The following is a 14,499-nucleotide window of genomic DNA, read 5'->3' on the forward strand; positions in this document are numbered from 1 at the left end:
ACAGGGACCTGCATCGACTACAGTATCTTCCTCTGGAGTGGGATGAAGTGAGCCATGGCAGGAAAGATGGTCTCCTGATGCCACCCTGGCTCCCACGTCCTCCCAAAAGATGGGAATCATCCTCCAAAATGTCCTTTCTGCTAGCCTGTTCCCGAGGGACCCGGTGCCCAAGGAGCAAATCTATCCACAGTGTTGGCCGTTTTATTACTAGAGGTACTAGACCATTTTCAGGAAATATGCCCACCTCGCACTAAACTCTAGTGGGCCTAGAATGGCTGGGTGGACGTTGTGGGGGCAGGTGCCATGTTTATCCTTCGTGAGTGTGACAGAGGACCAGAAAAGGTGACAAATGTAAGTATGGATATTCTGTGAGGCTTGGTTGCTCCATGCCACCCATTTTCAATAGTAAAAACCTTTCCCTTGACGATATTTATCCAGAATATGACAAAGAGGCCAGAACATGTCCTTTGCCTCCTTGCGATCTGGCCCAGAAAAAGCAGGTGTGTAGTTTCCCCTTTTCATTCTGCCGCAAGTGTAAAAGTGGGAAAAGATCGGAAATGCTCTCCCTTTTTCCAGTCTGTCCTCTGATCTTTTAAGTTACTTTGTCTCAAGTTACTTAAGCAGTTATGAGAGAAAACTGTTAATGTACTTTATCTATCTGATATTCCCCATTGTTCTCACGCCTGGAGACAACAAATATATATATGTAAATATAAATATATATAAAGCCTATATTTTATATATATTTGTTGTCTCCAAGCGTGAGAACAATGGGGAATGTCAGATAAAGTACATTAACAGTTTTCTCTCATAACTGCTTATGTAACTTGAGACGAAGTCTCTCTCTCTATAGATAGATAGATAGATAGATAGATAGATAGATAGATAGATAGATATAGATATATAAAGTTACTTTTTGATATAAAGTTCCATTTTTTCCCAATTTTCGGGGGGAGGGGGCTTTGGAAACAAACTGAGAAAAACCCATTTTCCCCGGGGTTTTTTACAGGCCTTCCCATCTCCAGTGAAAGAAGAAAAAAAAGCTGTGATAAGGAATATATTGCTAAATGAAAAGAAAGGAGGAGGATATAATTAGTGACTGAGATTAAGGACTATGTGGGGTGGGGACTGCTGGACCGAGTTGGGAAGAAAGGAAAAAGAAAGGAATAATAAGAATGGAGGGGGAAAGGCGACAGTCGAGCGATTTCTGGGCAGAGAAGCCACGGAGCCTTTCCCTCAAATCCACGAAGGCAAAAATCAATGTTTTGGAACAGCCAGAAACTCCGCTCAGCCGCTTCCCGTTCTAGTTAAAGACATAAAGCGCATTGACTTGGGATTCCTAGAGGGGAACTGCCGAGTCCTTCACCGGAAGCGTCCTCCTCCACAAAAACGTCCCTTCCTGCTCGTCCTTCTTTATCCTCCGGAGGAAAGTGGCACCTCAGCTGTTCCAAGGGGTTCCCTGGCCCGGGTCTCCTTTCACCGGATCACGTAGGCTTGGGAAGATAAGGGTGAGTCCCTCCGGGGGGGGCGGGAAAGGGGGGCGACCCTCAAGGCCCAGCGGAACCGAGCGGAGAGAGGTGCCTTCGCGGTTAGGCGGGAGAACCGGAGAGTCCTCCAAAGCCGGTGGCCGCACATCGTGAGTGACTTGAGCTGCCCTTTCTGCCAGGAATCGAGAGAGAGGTGTCGGTGGGATTGTCCGGCTCTTTTGGATCGGGACATCATCATCATCATCATCATCACCATCATCAAAACTGGGCTAGCCATAGAAATATTTCTGCTTTTTGAGTATTTCAGGGGCGCATATTGTGGAGGAGACAAAATGTTCTAGTTTGACTTAAAATTGCTGGAACAGAGAGACAGGTGGTTGGGAAATACAAGCGTGCGGATGATTTTTGTCTCCATTTCCAATTGTACATCCTTACACTTGATTTTTTTCCTAGTTCCTTCATGGCTGCCCTTCCCAGTCTCAGTCTTTTGATTTCTTGGCTGCAGCCTTCCTTTGGATTAATTTTTCTACCAAGGTATACAACATCACTATTTCAGTTTCTTCATTGTCTGTGTTAAAGTTGTGTAGTCCTGATTTTTATCTTCTTCGTGTTCATGTGCAGTCCTGCTTTGGCACCTTCTTCTTTCACTTACACTAATAGTCGTTTCAGGTCCTTGTTGCTTTCTGCCAGTAACGTGATATTATCTGCTTATCTTAAATCGCTGACGTTTCTAACACCAATTTTCACTCCTCCTCCATCTGAATTCTGGTCTGGTGTTCCACATGATAGGTTCTGTGTACAAACTGAACAGGTTGAGATAAAATGCATCCTTGGCTGATACCTTTGCAGGTGGCATAGGCTACAGCGATATGTCAACCTAACACAGACATTCCCTTATACCTGAAACATCATTTCCTAAGTGAAGTCTCCTTCGCTTAGGAGCCTATTTAAAAAAATTGTGATGAGAGAAAAAATAGAGGAAACGGCTTCGCTGCCAACTTTCTACTGTCACAACTCACTGCATACGTCACAGGATTGTCACAAAAGAGAATGCCACTTGCAGCTCTGTTTGACAGCGAATTAAGCAACCACACAAATTGCAGAATGGCATAATCAGGATTGCTCCCAGTCATTCTAAATACACTGCAGCCTTAGCACTGTGCCAGAAAGCACTAGAACAGGTCGCAAAAATGGGGGGATGGATTGTTCTTAGTTAAAACACACATGGTTGCTATAAAAATAGCATGGCCCAAGGCAAACAATATATGTAGTACACTTTATGGTTGCCTCCATTTCTTGCCTCAGATCATTGTCTCGCTTTTCGTAGCAATGAGGCCAGACAGAAAAGTAAGGAGATTATTTACAAGCAGTTTCCTGCACTGATCAAACTTTTATTCTGCTTCTGTGGGACAGCTAATGTCTGGGTGAATTAAGAATAAATCCTCCTGAGGAGGAGAAAAGTTATGAGAATTTTTAAGAAGACAGCTGAGGTTGAAATAAATTATATATAAAAAAAAGAACTGATGTATTTGCTGGAATGTCTGAAGTCTATAAATGATCTCTTGATGAATGCTTTGAACAAAAAAAAAAAGCCAAGAGATCAATAAACATTTTCAAACAAAGGAAATAATGGAAATGACATATATATTAATGTTAAAAAGGGCTGGAGCAGAATTTGCCATCAGCCGAAGGAATAAGGGACAAAGACCTGTGGGATTAGATGATGACTGAAGATGCTTGGTTAGAGCATTTTGGGTGGGGGAATTTGTTTATCATTTGATTCTCAATTAAGTGAAAGAAGGGGGTCTGTGGCTCTCACTTGAGGAAACTCCTTCCCACAGGATGTGGTGATGGCATCTGGCTTAGATGCTTTGAAAAGGGAATTGGACAGATTTCTGGAGGAAAAGTCCATTATAGGTTACAAGCCGTGATGATGGGGGATGTATAATTTCCAGCCTTAAAAGGAAGGTACCTCCAAATGCCAGGTGCAAGGGAGGAGGATCAGGAGACAGGAATACGGTAGTCTCATGTGCTCCCAGAGGCATCTGGTGGGGCCACTGTGAGATACTGGACTAGATGGGCCCTTAGCCTAATCCAGCAGGGCTCATCTTATGTTCTTACATAAGCCCCACAAATCTCTAAATGGTATTTTATCCTTGACTTTCTTTCAGGGACAAGATGTGCTTTTCACAGTTCTTACTGAGCGCGCAGCATAATAATTATTCATAGAAAAACATCCTGGCTTTGCAGTAGCTGAGTCCGAGAAGGCAGTCTTTCCCCTGACAGAGACGAGGGAAGACTCCTTTGACTCTGTCGGAAGCTTCGTTGAAGTGCAGATTGGAGATGGATGGGGAAAACTCAACTGCGCTCTGTGCCAGCAAAATGGAGAGCAGTGGGGAATTCTGGGGAAGAAAGTTGCACAGTTTGCTGTATGAGGACGTTGTTGGCTCAGACATACAGTGCCAGCTCTTCAGGCACTTTTCCTACAAGGAAGCGGAAGGGCCCCGAGAAGCTTGCAGCCGACTCCACCTTCTTTGCCGTCAGTGGCTGAAGCCAGAAAGGCACACCAAGGCTGAGATCCTGGACCTGGTGATCCTGGAGCAGTTCCTGGCCATCCTTCCCCCGGAGATGTCCAGCTGGGTGAGGGAATGTGGAGCGGAGAGCAGCTCTCAGGCGGTGGCCCTGGCCGAAGGCTTCCTCCTGAGCCAGGCCGAGGAGAAGAGGCAGGAAGAGCAGCAGGTGAGACCGTGTCCTTCCTGGTGCTTGCAAGGCAGAGGTGGGATGCACATGGCCCATGTGAGCACGCTTTTCTTACCTGTTGCTGTCCCATGTGGTACTCTACAGCCTCTGCAAAATTTACTGGTGGCCCACAGTGAAATGGGGTGTATGCCCTTCATTTCTTTTCATTGCTCCCACACAGCTAAATGTTGTGGCCATTGCAGTCTGCTTATACAACTACAGATGTACGTCTATGTCATTGTTTATCTTGGACTTTTATTTCTCTTTGAGGTCAAAGATCTGTCTTTGGACGTTCAATCACATTTCCCTGCAGAAGAAGAGGCTCCACAGGAGAACAGAGCAAGGGATGGAGGGGCCGCCTTGCTGGGTAAGGTCTGGTGCTGAACCGCCTTTCAACCTGATCTCCTTTTCTGAAGGCTTCAGGAGATCTTTGGACTGCCTCTATATTCCCTTGAGTCTTGGGAGTGGAGTGAGAGTTATCACCACACTTTTGTTCATATACAAAATGTGTTTCAAAGATCAGCAGTTGAGGAATTTACCTTTCTAGATGGAAAACAGCCGTTTGATGCATGTCTAGAATCTCGAGAAGTGTTTTACAGAAATGACACTGCAGAACTTAAAATATAGATTAAGGATAGGATAAATCTTGACATATCTGTTTAATTACCCCAATGCATCTTCAGATTGATAGCAAACTTCCTCTTTTTGACATGGTGTCAGGCCTCCTGGATTTGCCTCTTCTGTACCACCACTGGTTGCGTGGTCTCTTTCTTCTGGTGCCCTGATAAATTGCATGTTCCTGGGAAATAGAAACTGCATGTCCCAAGTTCCAGCCCTACTACTCTCCCCACTACATCATACTATCATATAGAGCAATCCTGTTTATTTGATTGGGATGTAAGGTCCTTGTGGTGAAAAGGTGTGACATTCTAGCAAGCATTTTTAGGATTTTGATCCTAGTGTCAATGACATGCTGATGCAGCTGGTTGCCCTCCCCTGTTTTGTCTTTTGCAGGGCTTGGCGTGATGCTGGCAGCTCGAGCAGAGCCGTCCCTTCCACCTGATGGAGCGAAAGCTGAAGAGGAGGAGGAAAGATCATTGGGAAGACAGGTGGGGGGCAGGCTACCTGTCTTTTTCCTTAGCTTGTCTCTCTGAAAAAGACGGGAGAGTGGATTTTGAGCCAGTTTGTTTTAGATGAGAGTTATGAAAAGTTCACCAGTTCCTCCATGTGGGAACTGGGGAAGAAAGACATCAACAAAAGCATCTGAACGCGAGAGAATCCAAAACTGAAGTGTTCTTCCATCCAGACTGACAAACTGATCCATGCACACACACACCCAGAGTTTTGAGAGCTCATCTTTTAAAAGTCTGGGCTTGAACCATTATGTGTCCAGCCCTGTTAGTCCTCTTCGATGATTGCCACTTTTTCCCCTCCAGGTTCCTAAGCATCGGCCCCTATTTAGCTCCAGATATAACATGGTCTTTTCAAGGCTGGAAACAGCAGTACACTTTGCATTTGGATATTGGGCTGTAATACAAACTACATATGGGAAAGTTATTTCCCCATCCCTGCCCCCAATCCTTCATGTCTCTCTCTTTCCGAAAGAAGCTGAAAGTCTTTCTTGTCTGACAAACTGAACCCAGCAGTGGGTTTTGTTTTTTTTTTGATGCCTATAATCAACCTTCAGGCTGCACATGAGAGCAGTCACCTTTCTCTCATGGTGTTCGGCCCTTGCATGTGGGATTTGGAGGGATGCAGCCTCTGTTCCTGGAGGGAGAATGTAGATTCTATGACTTGTAGCCTTTGGTAACATTAATCTCTCTTCGGCGATTTGTGAATTCTGCCCCCAAAATTTAAAGCTTGCAGCATATGCCCTAGTCACCTTTTTTCCCCCATCCAGTGTCCTGTGACCTTTGAGGAGGTGGCTGTGAATTTCACCCAGGAGGAGTGGGCGCTGCTGGATTCTGACCAGAGAACCCTGCAGAAGGAAGTCATGGAGGAAAACTGGGAGATTGTGGCCTCTTTTGGTAAGGCTCCGTCTTTCTGTGCCGGCTGATATGCTTGAACATAAAATACAGTAGGACCCCCTTACCACAGGATCAGTGTCCACTGATACACTTACCTATGGTCTGAAAATATTAGAAATATTAAAACAAAAAATCATGAAAAAACTATTTTCACATTTATTACCAGAACTGGCCACTAGATGGAGCTAGAGTCTGTGCCATGAATTAATGAAGAATACACAGTATGGTCTCTAGTGGCCAGGTCTAGTAATGCAAGTGAAAATATTTTGTTCTGGTTTTTTTCCTTTTACCATTCTCTCTCTCATTCATTCCTTATTATCCACGGTTTTCAGTATCCACGGGGGTGGGTGGGTTTGGAACTGATCTCCAGAGGTCTTACTGTACTATTTATGAAAAAAAGAAATATAACTTGGTTTATGCTGCAGAAGCAGCACCAGAGTATGCCAGGGCTATTTTTACACTCTCTTGTACATCTGAAAAATATTGAACCAATTATGGCAGTTTTCTGGGTAGATAACGTTTTAACGTCTTTGTGTGTGTTGTTCTGTGCCGGAGCTCCAGCATTGTGAACTTCACAACTCTGGGATTTGACATTCTGTGCTTAGTTTTTAAAAGGATGATGGCTCCATTTCAATTCATTGTATCAGTACTTGAGCCACTAGGCATGCTCCAGTATCCACAGGAAAAAGAGGTTTCCTTAAGGCTGGGCCTTTTTTCAAGAGAAGGAAACCTGCTTTATTCCAAAATTTTGCAGCCGATTATGGATAGGGACAAGAGCAGCCAGTTTCAACTTCCATCACTGGCCGACTGGAGAAGACTTTAGCTCTACTGGAATATCACAGATATGTTCCCTATGTAGACATAGGGACTATATAGATTTTTCCCCTAAACGAGGTTCCACATCTCTTGGACCTGGGACTCAATTTTTTAATTTTATTAATCAATCAATAAATATTTATTATCAATATTTTTATGCTTGGTGCTCTTTCCAGCAGGTAACAAGAAGAAGACAAAAGTATGTGTGAAGTGTGGGGATTTTCTGACCCAGAGTGGTGACTTTCCAACAGACCAGCAAGCTCATGTGGAAGTAAAAAGTCTGCGCATAGAGAGATCCTATGAATGCACCATGTGTGGGAAATGTTATAGATTAAAAATGCCGTTTAGACCTCAGAAGAGGGTCAGCATTGCAAAGAAATACTTCACAAGTGAGCTCCCAAGCCAGCAAACAGCCCATACAGCAGGGACTCTGTATAAACATTGTGGGAAACGTTTTGCCAAGAATTCAAATTTCCGGATCCACCAGACTGACCATTCACGAGATAAATCATATGGTAGTTATGAGTGCGGAAAATATTTTGCTCATAAATCAGACCTCACAAGGCCCCAGACAATGTACACAGGGGAGAAACCATACAAGTGCCAGGAGTGTGGGAAATGTTTTGCTCAAAAACCATACCTTAGGAAGCATCAGAGACTTCACACAGAAAAGAAACGATACACATGCCAGGATTGTGGAAAATCTTTTGCTATGAAATCAGTCCTTCTGATCCACCTGACAATCCACAATGGAGATAATGCATGGAAATGTCTGGAGTGTGGAAAATATTTTACTCAGAATTCAGACCTTACAAGGCATCAAACGGTACACATGGGGGGTAAACCATACAAATGCCAAGACTGTGGAAAATCTTTTGCCAGGAATTCATCCCTTCTGGTCCACCAGAGAGTCCACACAGGAGAAAAACCATTTAAATGTCTGGAGTGTGGGAAATGTTTCACCAGGAATTCATCCCTTCTAGTCCACCAGAGAGTCCACACAGGAGAAAAACCATTTAAATGTCAGGAATGTGAAAAATGTTTTGCTCAAAAGCCAGATCTTATGCGGCACCAGAAAGTTCACTCAAGAGAAAAACCATACAAATGCCAGGAGTGTGGAAAAGCTTTTGTCAAGAATTCAGTCCTTTTGATGCATCAGAGAGTCCACACGGGAGACAAACCATACAAATGCCAGGAGTGTGGGAAATGTTTCACCAGGAATTCAAGCCTTCTGATGCATCAGGCAATCCATACAGGAGAGAAACCATTCAAATGCCACGAGTGTGGGAAACATTTCGCTCAAAATACAGACCTTCAGAAGCATCAGAAACGCCATGCAGAATTGAAACCATACAAATGCCAGAAGTGTGGGAAAAGTTTTGCCCAAAAGTCAGACCTCAGCAGGCATCAGAGAATTCATTCAGGAGAAAAGCCATATAAATGCCACGAATGTGGAAAATCTTTTATCACAAGTTCAGTACTTCTGATGCACCACAGAGTGCACACAGGAGACAAACCATACAAATGCCAGGAGTGTGGAAAAAGTTTCGCTAGGAATTCATCTCTTTTGGTCCACCAAAGTGTCCATACAGGTATAAAACCATACAAATGTCAGGAGTGTGAGAAATGTTTTGCTCAAAAGCCTGATCTTAGGCGGCACCAGAAAGTTCACTCAGGCGAGAAACCGTTCAAATGCCAGGACTGTGGAAAATGTTTTGTTCAAAAGTCAGACCTCAGCAGGCATCAGAGAATTCATTCAGAAGAGAAGCCGTACAAATGCCAAGAGTGTGGAAAATCTTTTGTTACAAATTCAGTCCTTCTGATGCACCAGAGAGTCCATACAGGAGAAAAACCATTCAAATGCCAGGAGTGTGGGAAATGTTTTGCCTGGAATTCAAAGCTTCTTGTGCACAACAGAGTGCATACAAGAGAGAAACCACAGAAATCTAAGAGGACAAAAAAGCAAAGAAAATTGCAGACCACTAATGACAATACAGCAAGGAGTGAAAGGGGCGGCAGAAAGTAATTTGTAAGAGAATTTTGGACTGAAAAACTTACAGGTAGCTTGAGAAGAGGAAGTAAAAACAATGGCAGTAAAACAAGTCAGAAGTATCCATAAAGAGCTGCTGAAGAACTATGGTAAGAACTGTAGAAGAACTAGACATTCAGTTTATTGTCCCACCATCAGAAAATCCCCAGCTTTAACTATGAAATTGACCAGAATCAAAGTGATGCACTGCTGCTTTGATGCACAATTTAATAAATGTTGTTGGGTATCTAAATTCCAAGTCACCAAGGGTGGAATGGCCACAGCTGGGGTACTAGATTAAGAGGCAACCACCCCCTTCAGGAATAATAGTCACATCAGCAGAAAAGAATGAATAGTTCCAGTGGTGACGGGGGTGGCATAACTCCTGGAGGGCAGCTACTGAGCATCAGTAGATGGTGACACTAGCGGATAATTTGTCGCAAACAATGGCAGTGATAATCAAGCTAATTCTTGTTAGTATTGTGCAGAACAAGGCAATAGTCAACCATTGCTGAATATTTCTTACTTTGAAAACCCTATGATGAGACAGTACAAAATGAAAACAATAGATAGTGTTGGAAAATGCGACTTCCAGGTCAAAAAGCACTGGGCAAAGTCAAAGGACAACTCTGAATAACACTGCCACTAATAATGGAACTAGGTTAAAGCCTAGAAATAAATTGTAGGGAACTGGCACATCCAATAAAAACCAAAGGATACAAGGAGAAACAGTCTCAGGATGTCTGGGGTAAATGACAATACAGTGGTGCCTCACAAGACGATTGTAATTCGTTCCGCGAGAATCGCTGTCTTGCGAAAAAATCATCTTGTGAGGTTCCCTATGGGAATCTTGCAAGACGAATTAAATTTATTCGGCTTGCAAGGCATCGGTCTCAAAAAAAACCTCTTGCGAAGCATGGTCATAGAAGACACCGTCTTGCGAAGCACCATAGTGATCGCAAAAACCAATTGTCTTGCGGATTTTTCGTCCCGCGAGGCACTCGTCTTGCGAGGCACCACTGTATGTTGTGTCTTTATTAAGTGGTGAAAATCTTTTAAAACTTTCTTGCTTAATGCGTTTCCACAAGGCCTTCATCAGAAGCTTGAATTCCGACACAGTCAATTGTTATTTACCCCAGACATCCTGAGACTGTTTCTCCTTGTATCCTAATGGCCAACCTGCACAGAGAGAAAAATAAATTCTAACGCTGTCAATAGATGACAAGAATGCAAAAATAGGAAATAAAACAAAACCAAGTGCTGTTGGAGAATGTGGCTTAGGGATTGAAAACAAAGCAGGAGAATGACTCACAGAATTCTGTGAAGCCAACAATCTATTCATTGAAAATATTCTTCTGGTAACTAAACATATGATTATACACATCAACATCATCAGGTGACCACTATAGAAATCAGTTGGACTACATAATTGGAAGTAGGAGATGGACTAGATGTAGTCTGTCTGCCAAAACAAGACTAGGAGTAGACTATGATACTGATTAAAAATTGGTGCCTAAATGTACTTTCTGATCAATTTCAAGTCCATTAATAAACTCAGAACTCAATTGTGAAACAGAAGAATCCAGAAGGTATGCCAGATAATAACAGCTTTGCATCCTTTGTTCTTGTCTAGAGTAGCATGAGTCAACGTCTTATAGGCCTTCTTGTAATAAAGATAAAGAACCCATCGAAGAAAAAGTAGCAAGAAGGAGGGCTGTCACACCTTAAAGACTAGGCCTATATTGTAGACTGCCTTCTTCATGAGCTGCATGGAAGTTGGATGTTATTTCTTATACACACTGGAAGTGTGTGGTGGTACAAAATAACTGGAGTGACATAAATGAAGATCTTAGGAACAGTCACCAAATGAACATTTGTTGGGAGGTACCAAGTACATTTACACATAAAAAATAACACATTGGTCAGTAACTGTTGCATGACTTTCCGGATTGACTGACTACCTGACATTGATTGACTGACTGATTGTATTTATATCCCATCCATCTAGTGGTAAGCCATTAGTCTTGGCATCTCCCAAAAGAACATGTAATGCAACATTCAACCCAAAATAATGCATACGTAAAGGTAACAAAACTAACACCATCAGCATAAAATAACGTAACACCCCACACTTACACATAGAGATGGTGACAGCAAATCACTTGAAAATTACAAAGAATTGGTCAAGATGTCTCACATGGGGAAGATAGACCTGAATGCCTGTTTGAATAGCACAGTTTTCACTTTCCTCCTGAAGGACAGGAGGGAGGGAGCATGGCACACCAAGTTCCATAATGTCGTGGCCACTACTTTAGGACAAAATAGTCCTGGCTGGATAGCTCAGTGGTTTTGACATCTAGCTAGAGGTTGGGAATGGAGATGGTCATTAACACAAAAAACAAACCAAGAAAATCTTTTAAAAATCACTGGTTTGTTGATTCAATTCAGTTCAGGTTCGTCCAAGCCGGAAAACCCAAACTTTCACGAACCAACAAACGTTTTCCCGATTTAACAAACGTCCTGGTTTATTTCCCTTCCCCACACAGCCTGCTCCACTGACCACGTTGCCTTCTTACCTTGTCCTGTGGCCTCTGCTGTCACCTAGAGAGAGAGTGGCTTGGCTTCTCTTCTGGGAGTTGGGCCTGCTATCTCTCCATCTGCACACAGGCAACCATCTGGGATCCAGCTGGCTACCAAAAAAAAAAGCAAGCAAGAAAATTATTATCCCCCCCCCAATGTGCATGCACCTGCCTCTCAGCTGAGATGCAGGCTCATGTACAAATATAGAGATAGCAGGACCTGCTCCCGGAAGGGAAGCCAAGCCTGTCAGGGTTTGGCGACAGGAAAAACGCAGAGTTATTGAAGACACAAGTTCTTCTTTTGTTGCAAGACGGTTGTATTTACAAGTATTTACAGGCAGGCATCTCTTCAGCATGACAGGAACTCTTTATACAAATGGACATAGTGCACAGCAGCAAATGGTGGAGAAGTAAGAGAAAGATACACAGACACTGTTCACTTATATGTACATGGCATTTCTAGTCCATCCTTTGCACCTGGTCTTCTTCTTATTTCCAGACATCGCATCATCTTCAGAATGATTCAGCATACTCACATCTGTGCACAATGGCAGCTCGTTAATGATACATTTATTCAGGTTCAGGCCTACAAAATTTCTATATTCTGACAAGGCCACTGTCTGTCTCTAGATGGCAAAGGCAGTAGGACAAGGTAAGGAGGCAACGGGCTGTTTAAATTCTCCCCCCCCCCCAACAAACTGAGAAACTGATGCATGGTTTGTCCGGGAACAATTCCTAAATTCATGGCACATGAATTGCCAAGACAAAGCCACCGTTTTGGCGTTGTGTGCTCATCTCTATTTGAGTATTCAGTTCCCACTGGCCCTCCAGAGGGAAGAGCTAGCCTGAGAGAAGCTGCACAATCGCAGGGCATCCCCAGAGGAAGGGAAGGGGAAACCCCTTCTGAGTTTTTTTTTCTACCTGTAAAAACCTGAGAAAGGGTAACCATAAGTCAGAATTTACTTGAGGACACATGATTAATATGCTGACAGGATAGATCAGTGGTTTAGGTCTCTGGCCATCAGAAGAAGGGAAGAGTAAACCACATCTGAGTTCTCTCTAAAACTCTAGAAACAGTAACCATAAGTCAGAATTCCTGGCATGAAATAATAATAATAATAAAATAATAATGATAATATAATTAATTTAATTGAAATAACATTAACTGTGGGTCTTGATGATGGCAATTTAAATTTTAATTTGTATTTTAATCGTATTTTAATCATTTTATATTTTATTGTGTTGAATTTTAATTGTTGTAAGCCGCCCAGAGACCTTTGGGTAGAGTGGGCGGCATATAAATTAAATAAATTAAATAAATACGGTTATTATTATTATTATTATTATTATTATTATTATTATTATTATTATTATTATTATTATTATTATTATTATTATTATTATTATTATTATTATTATTATTATTATTATTATTATTATTATTCCAGGGGTGGATATATTTTTTCAGTGACTACTCCAATGTTAGGAGTGTAGACAAATGTAAAGATGGCAATGTGTATCATTCCCTTTTTATTTTGTACATCCTCTGAAGAAGGCCATCCATTCAGGCTGAAATGTCTTGGGTAATTTTAAATTGAAATAAAGGACTTATTTTCTTATATCCTGAGACTGCGGTTTCTCCAAGGACCTGAGGGATGTATCAATTCCTTTTTTCCCCTTTTTCTGAATAAGCTTGGGATGGATTCCAGCATAGCTTTTTCATGTTTTTCTCTCTCAGTCACTTCTTTTCTTGAAAGGAAAAAAAACCTGACTTTTCTGGTTGAAGAAAAATCCTTATTAATTTATCTGTTCACTTATTCAGCAGGTGGACCATTTTTATTTTGGCAGGGAACCATGTCCCAAGGCAGGCCGCTTTCTAGCATCTGAGGTTGGGCTCCATTCATAAAACTATTTAAAAGTACTGTGTGTCTAAAGTTGGCTCAAAGGAATGTTCGGTTGTCTCTGATAAAAAAAATTCACCTCTTGACATTATAACCCTTCTGCAGGCAAAAGTTATGCAACAGGATTTTAGATTTGTGCAATTTACAACAGCTGTTATGCTATTCACATATGAAGCAAGATTACCTTGTTTGCTGCATTGTACACATTAGGAGAAAAAATACATTTGCTCCTTGAAATCATGTTTACAACTAGCTCATTATATACAATTCTGTGCATCACATGAACCGATTTGGACAAAAGCTGATTCAAAGACATCAGAAACAGGGTAGATTTGTCAATACTGCCCTGTCGGGACAGGTTTGTGGTCCTTCCACCGGCAAGCATCTATACCCAATTTTTTAAAATTAAAAAGCCCTCTTGTACCTCCTAGGTAGCATGAGCATGAATTATGGGGCTCCTAGCAGCCTGTTCTCTCTAAACCCATTTTTACAAAAATCTCTAATAAGGCAAGGAATTTGTCTAATCTGAATTAACCCTACTTCACAAGGATGGTGTTGTGTGAGAATAAATTGGGGAGGAGGAGGAAGAGGAGGCCTTCCCTTGAGGAAAGATGGAATAGTGCTCGTTCTGAGCAGATAGGCGGGGTATAAATAAATAAATAAATAAAAATTGCAGTTGGGTCTCTGAGGAGGCGTAGAAGTGAGATGCGCGCCAACCTCAATCAGCAGCTACAAACCAAACCTTCTTGGTCTGTAAATTATTATTTTTTAAAACGTAACATTGTACGGTTGGATCCTTTTCTTCACCCAGGCCCCATTTTTTTCGAACCAGGCTGCGAACAGAGAGAAGAAGAAAACATAACCAAAGCGTATGACAGGCATAGTTATCAAAAGGGGGGGAAAAAAGATATTGGAAATGCT

The 14,499-nt window shown here is 42.2% G+C and overlaps 1 protein-coding gene and 1 long non-coding RNA gene across 2 annotated transcripts in view; one reads left to right on the forward strand and one right to left on the reverse strand.

The window, feature by feature from the left end:
- Positions 1 to 14,499, reverse strand: part of LOC144587481 (uncharacterized) — a 152,305-nt gene that overhangs the window by 115,697 nt on the left and 22,109 nt on the right. The gene's annotated exons all lie outside the window — the stretch shown is intronic.
- On the forward strand, positions 1,530 to 9,351 carry LOC110070170 (uncharacterized). The gene is made up of 6 exons (XM_078388081.1): positions 1,530 to 2,021; positions 3,659 to 4,226; positions 4,497 to 4,593; positions 5,241 to 5,335; positions 6,127 to 6,253; positions 7,246 to 9,351. The coding sequence occupies exons 2-6, from the start codon at positions 3,831 to 3,833 to the stop codon at positions 9,093 to 9,095; spliced, it is 2,565 nt and encodes an 854-aa protein (XP_078244207.1). The 5' UTR covers positions 1,530 to 2,021; positions 3,659 to 3,830; the 3' UTR covers positions 9,096 to 9,351.

Source organism: Pogona vitticeps, chromosome 2, assembly GCF_051106095.1.
Source record: "Pogona vitticeps strain Pit_001003342236 chromosome 2, PviZW2.1, whole genome shotgun sequence".
NCBI classification, from domain to species: domain Eukaryota; kingdom Metazoa; phylum Chordata; class Lepidosauria; order Squamata; family Agamidae; genus Pogona; species Pogona vitticeps.

Bases quoted from the DNA above. Each gene is read 5' to 3' on its own strand.
- LOC110070170 (XM_078388081.1), top strand. From the start codon at position 3,831: ATGGATGGGGAAAACTCAACTGCGCTCTGTGCCAGCAAAATGGAGAGC. The intron at 4,227-4,496 runs GTGAGACCGTGT...TTTCTCTTTGAG, and splicing joins AGAGGCAGGAAGAGCAGCAG to GTCAAAGATCTGTCTTTGGA. The intron at 5,336-6,126 runs GTGGGGGGCAGG...TCCCCCATCCAG, and splicing joins AAAGATCATTGGGAAGACAG to TGTCCTGTGACCTTTGAGGA.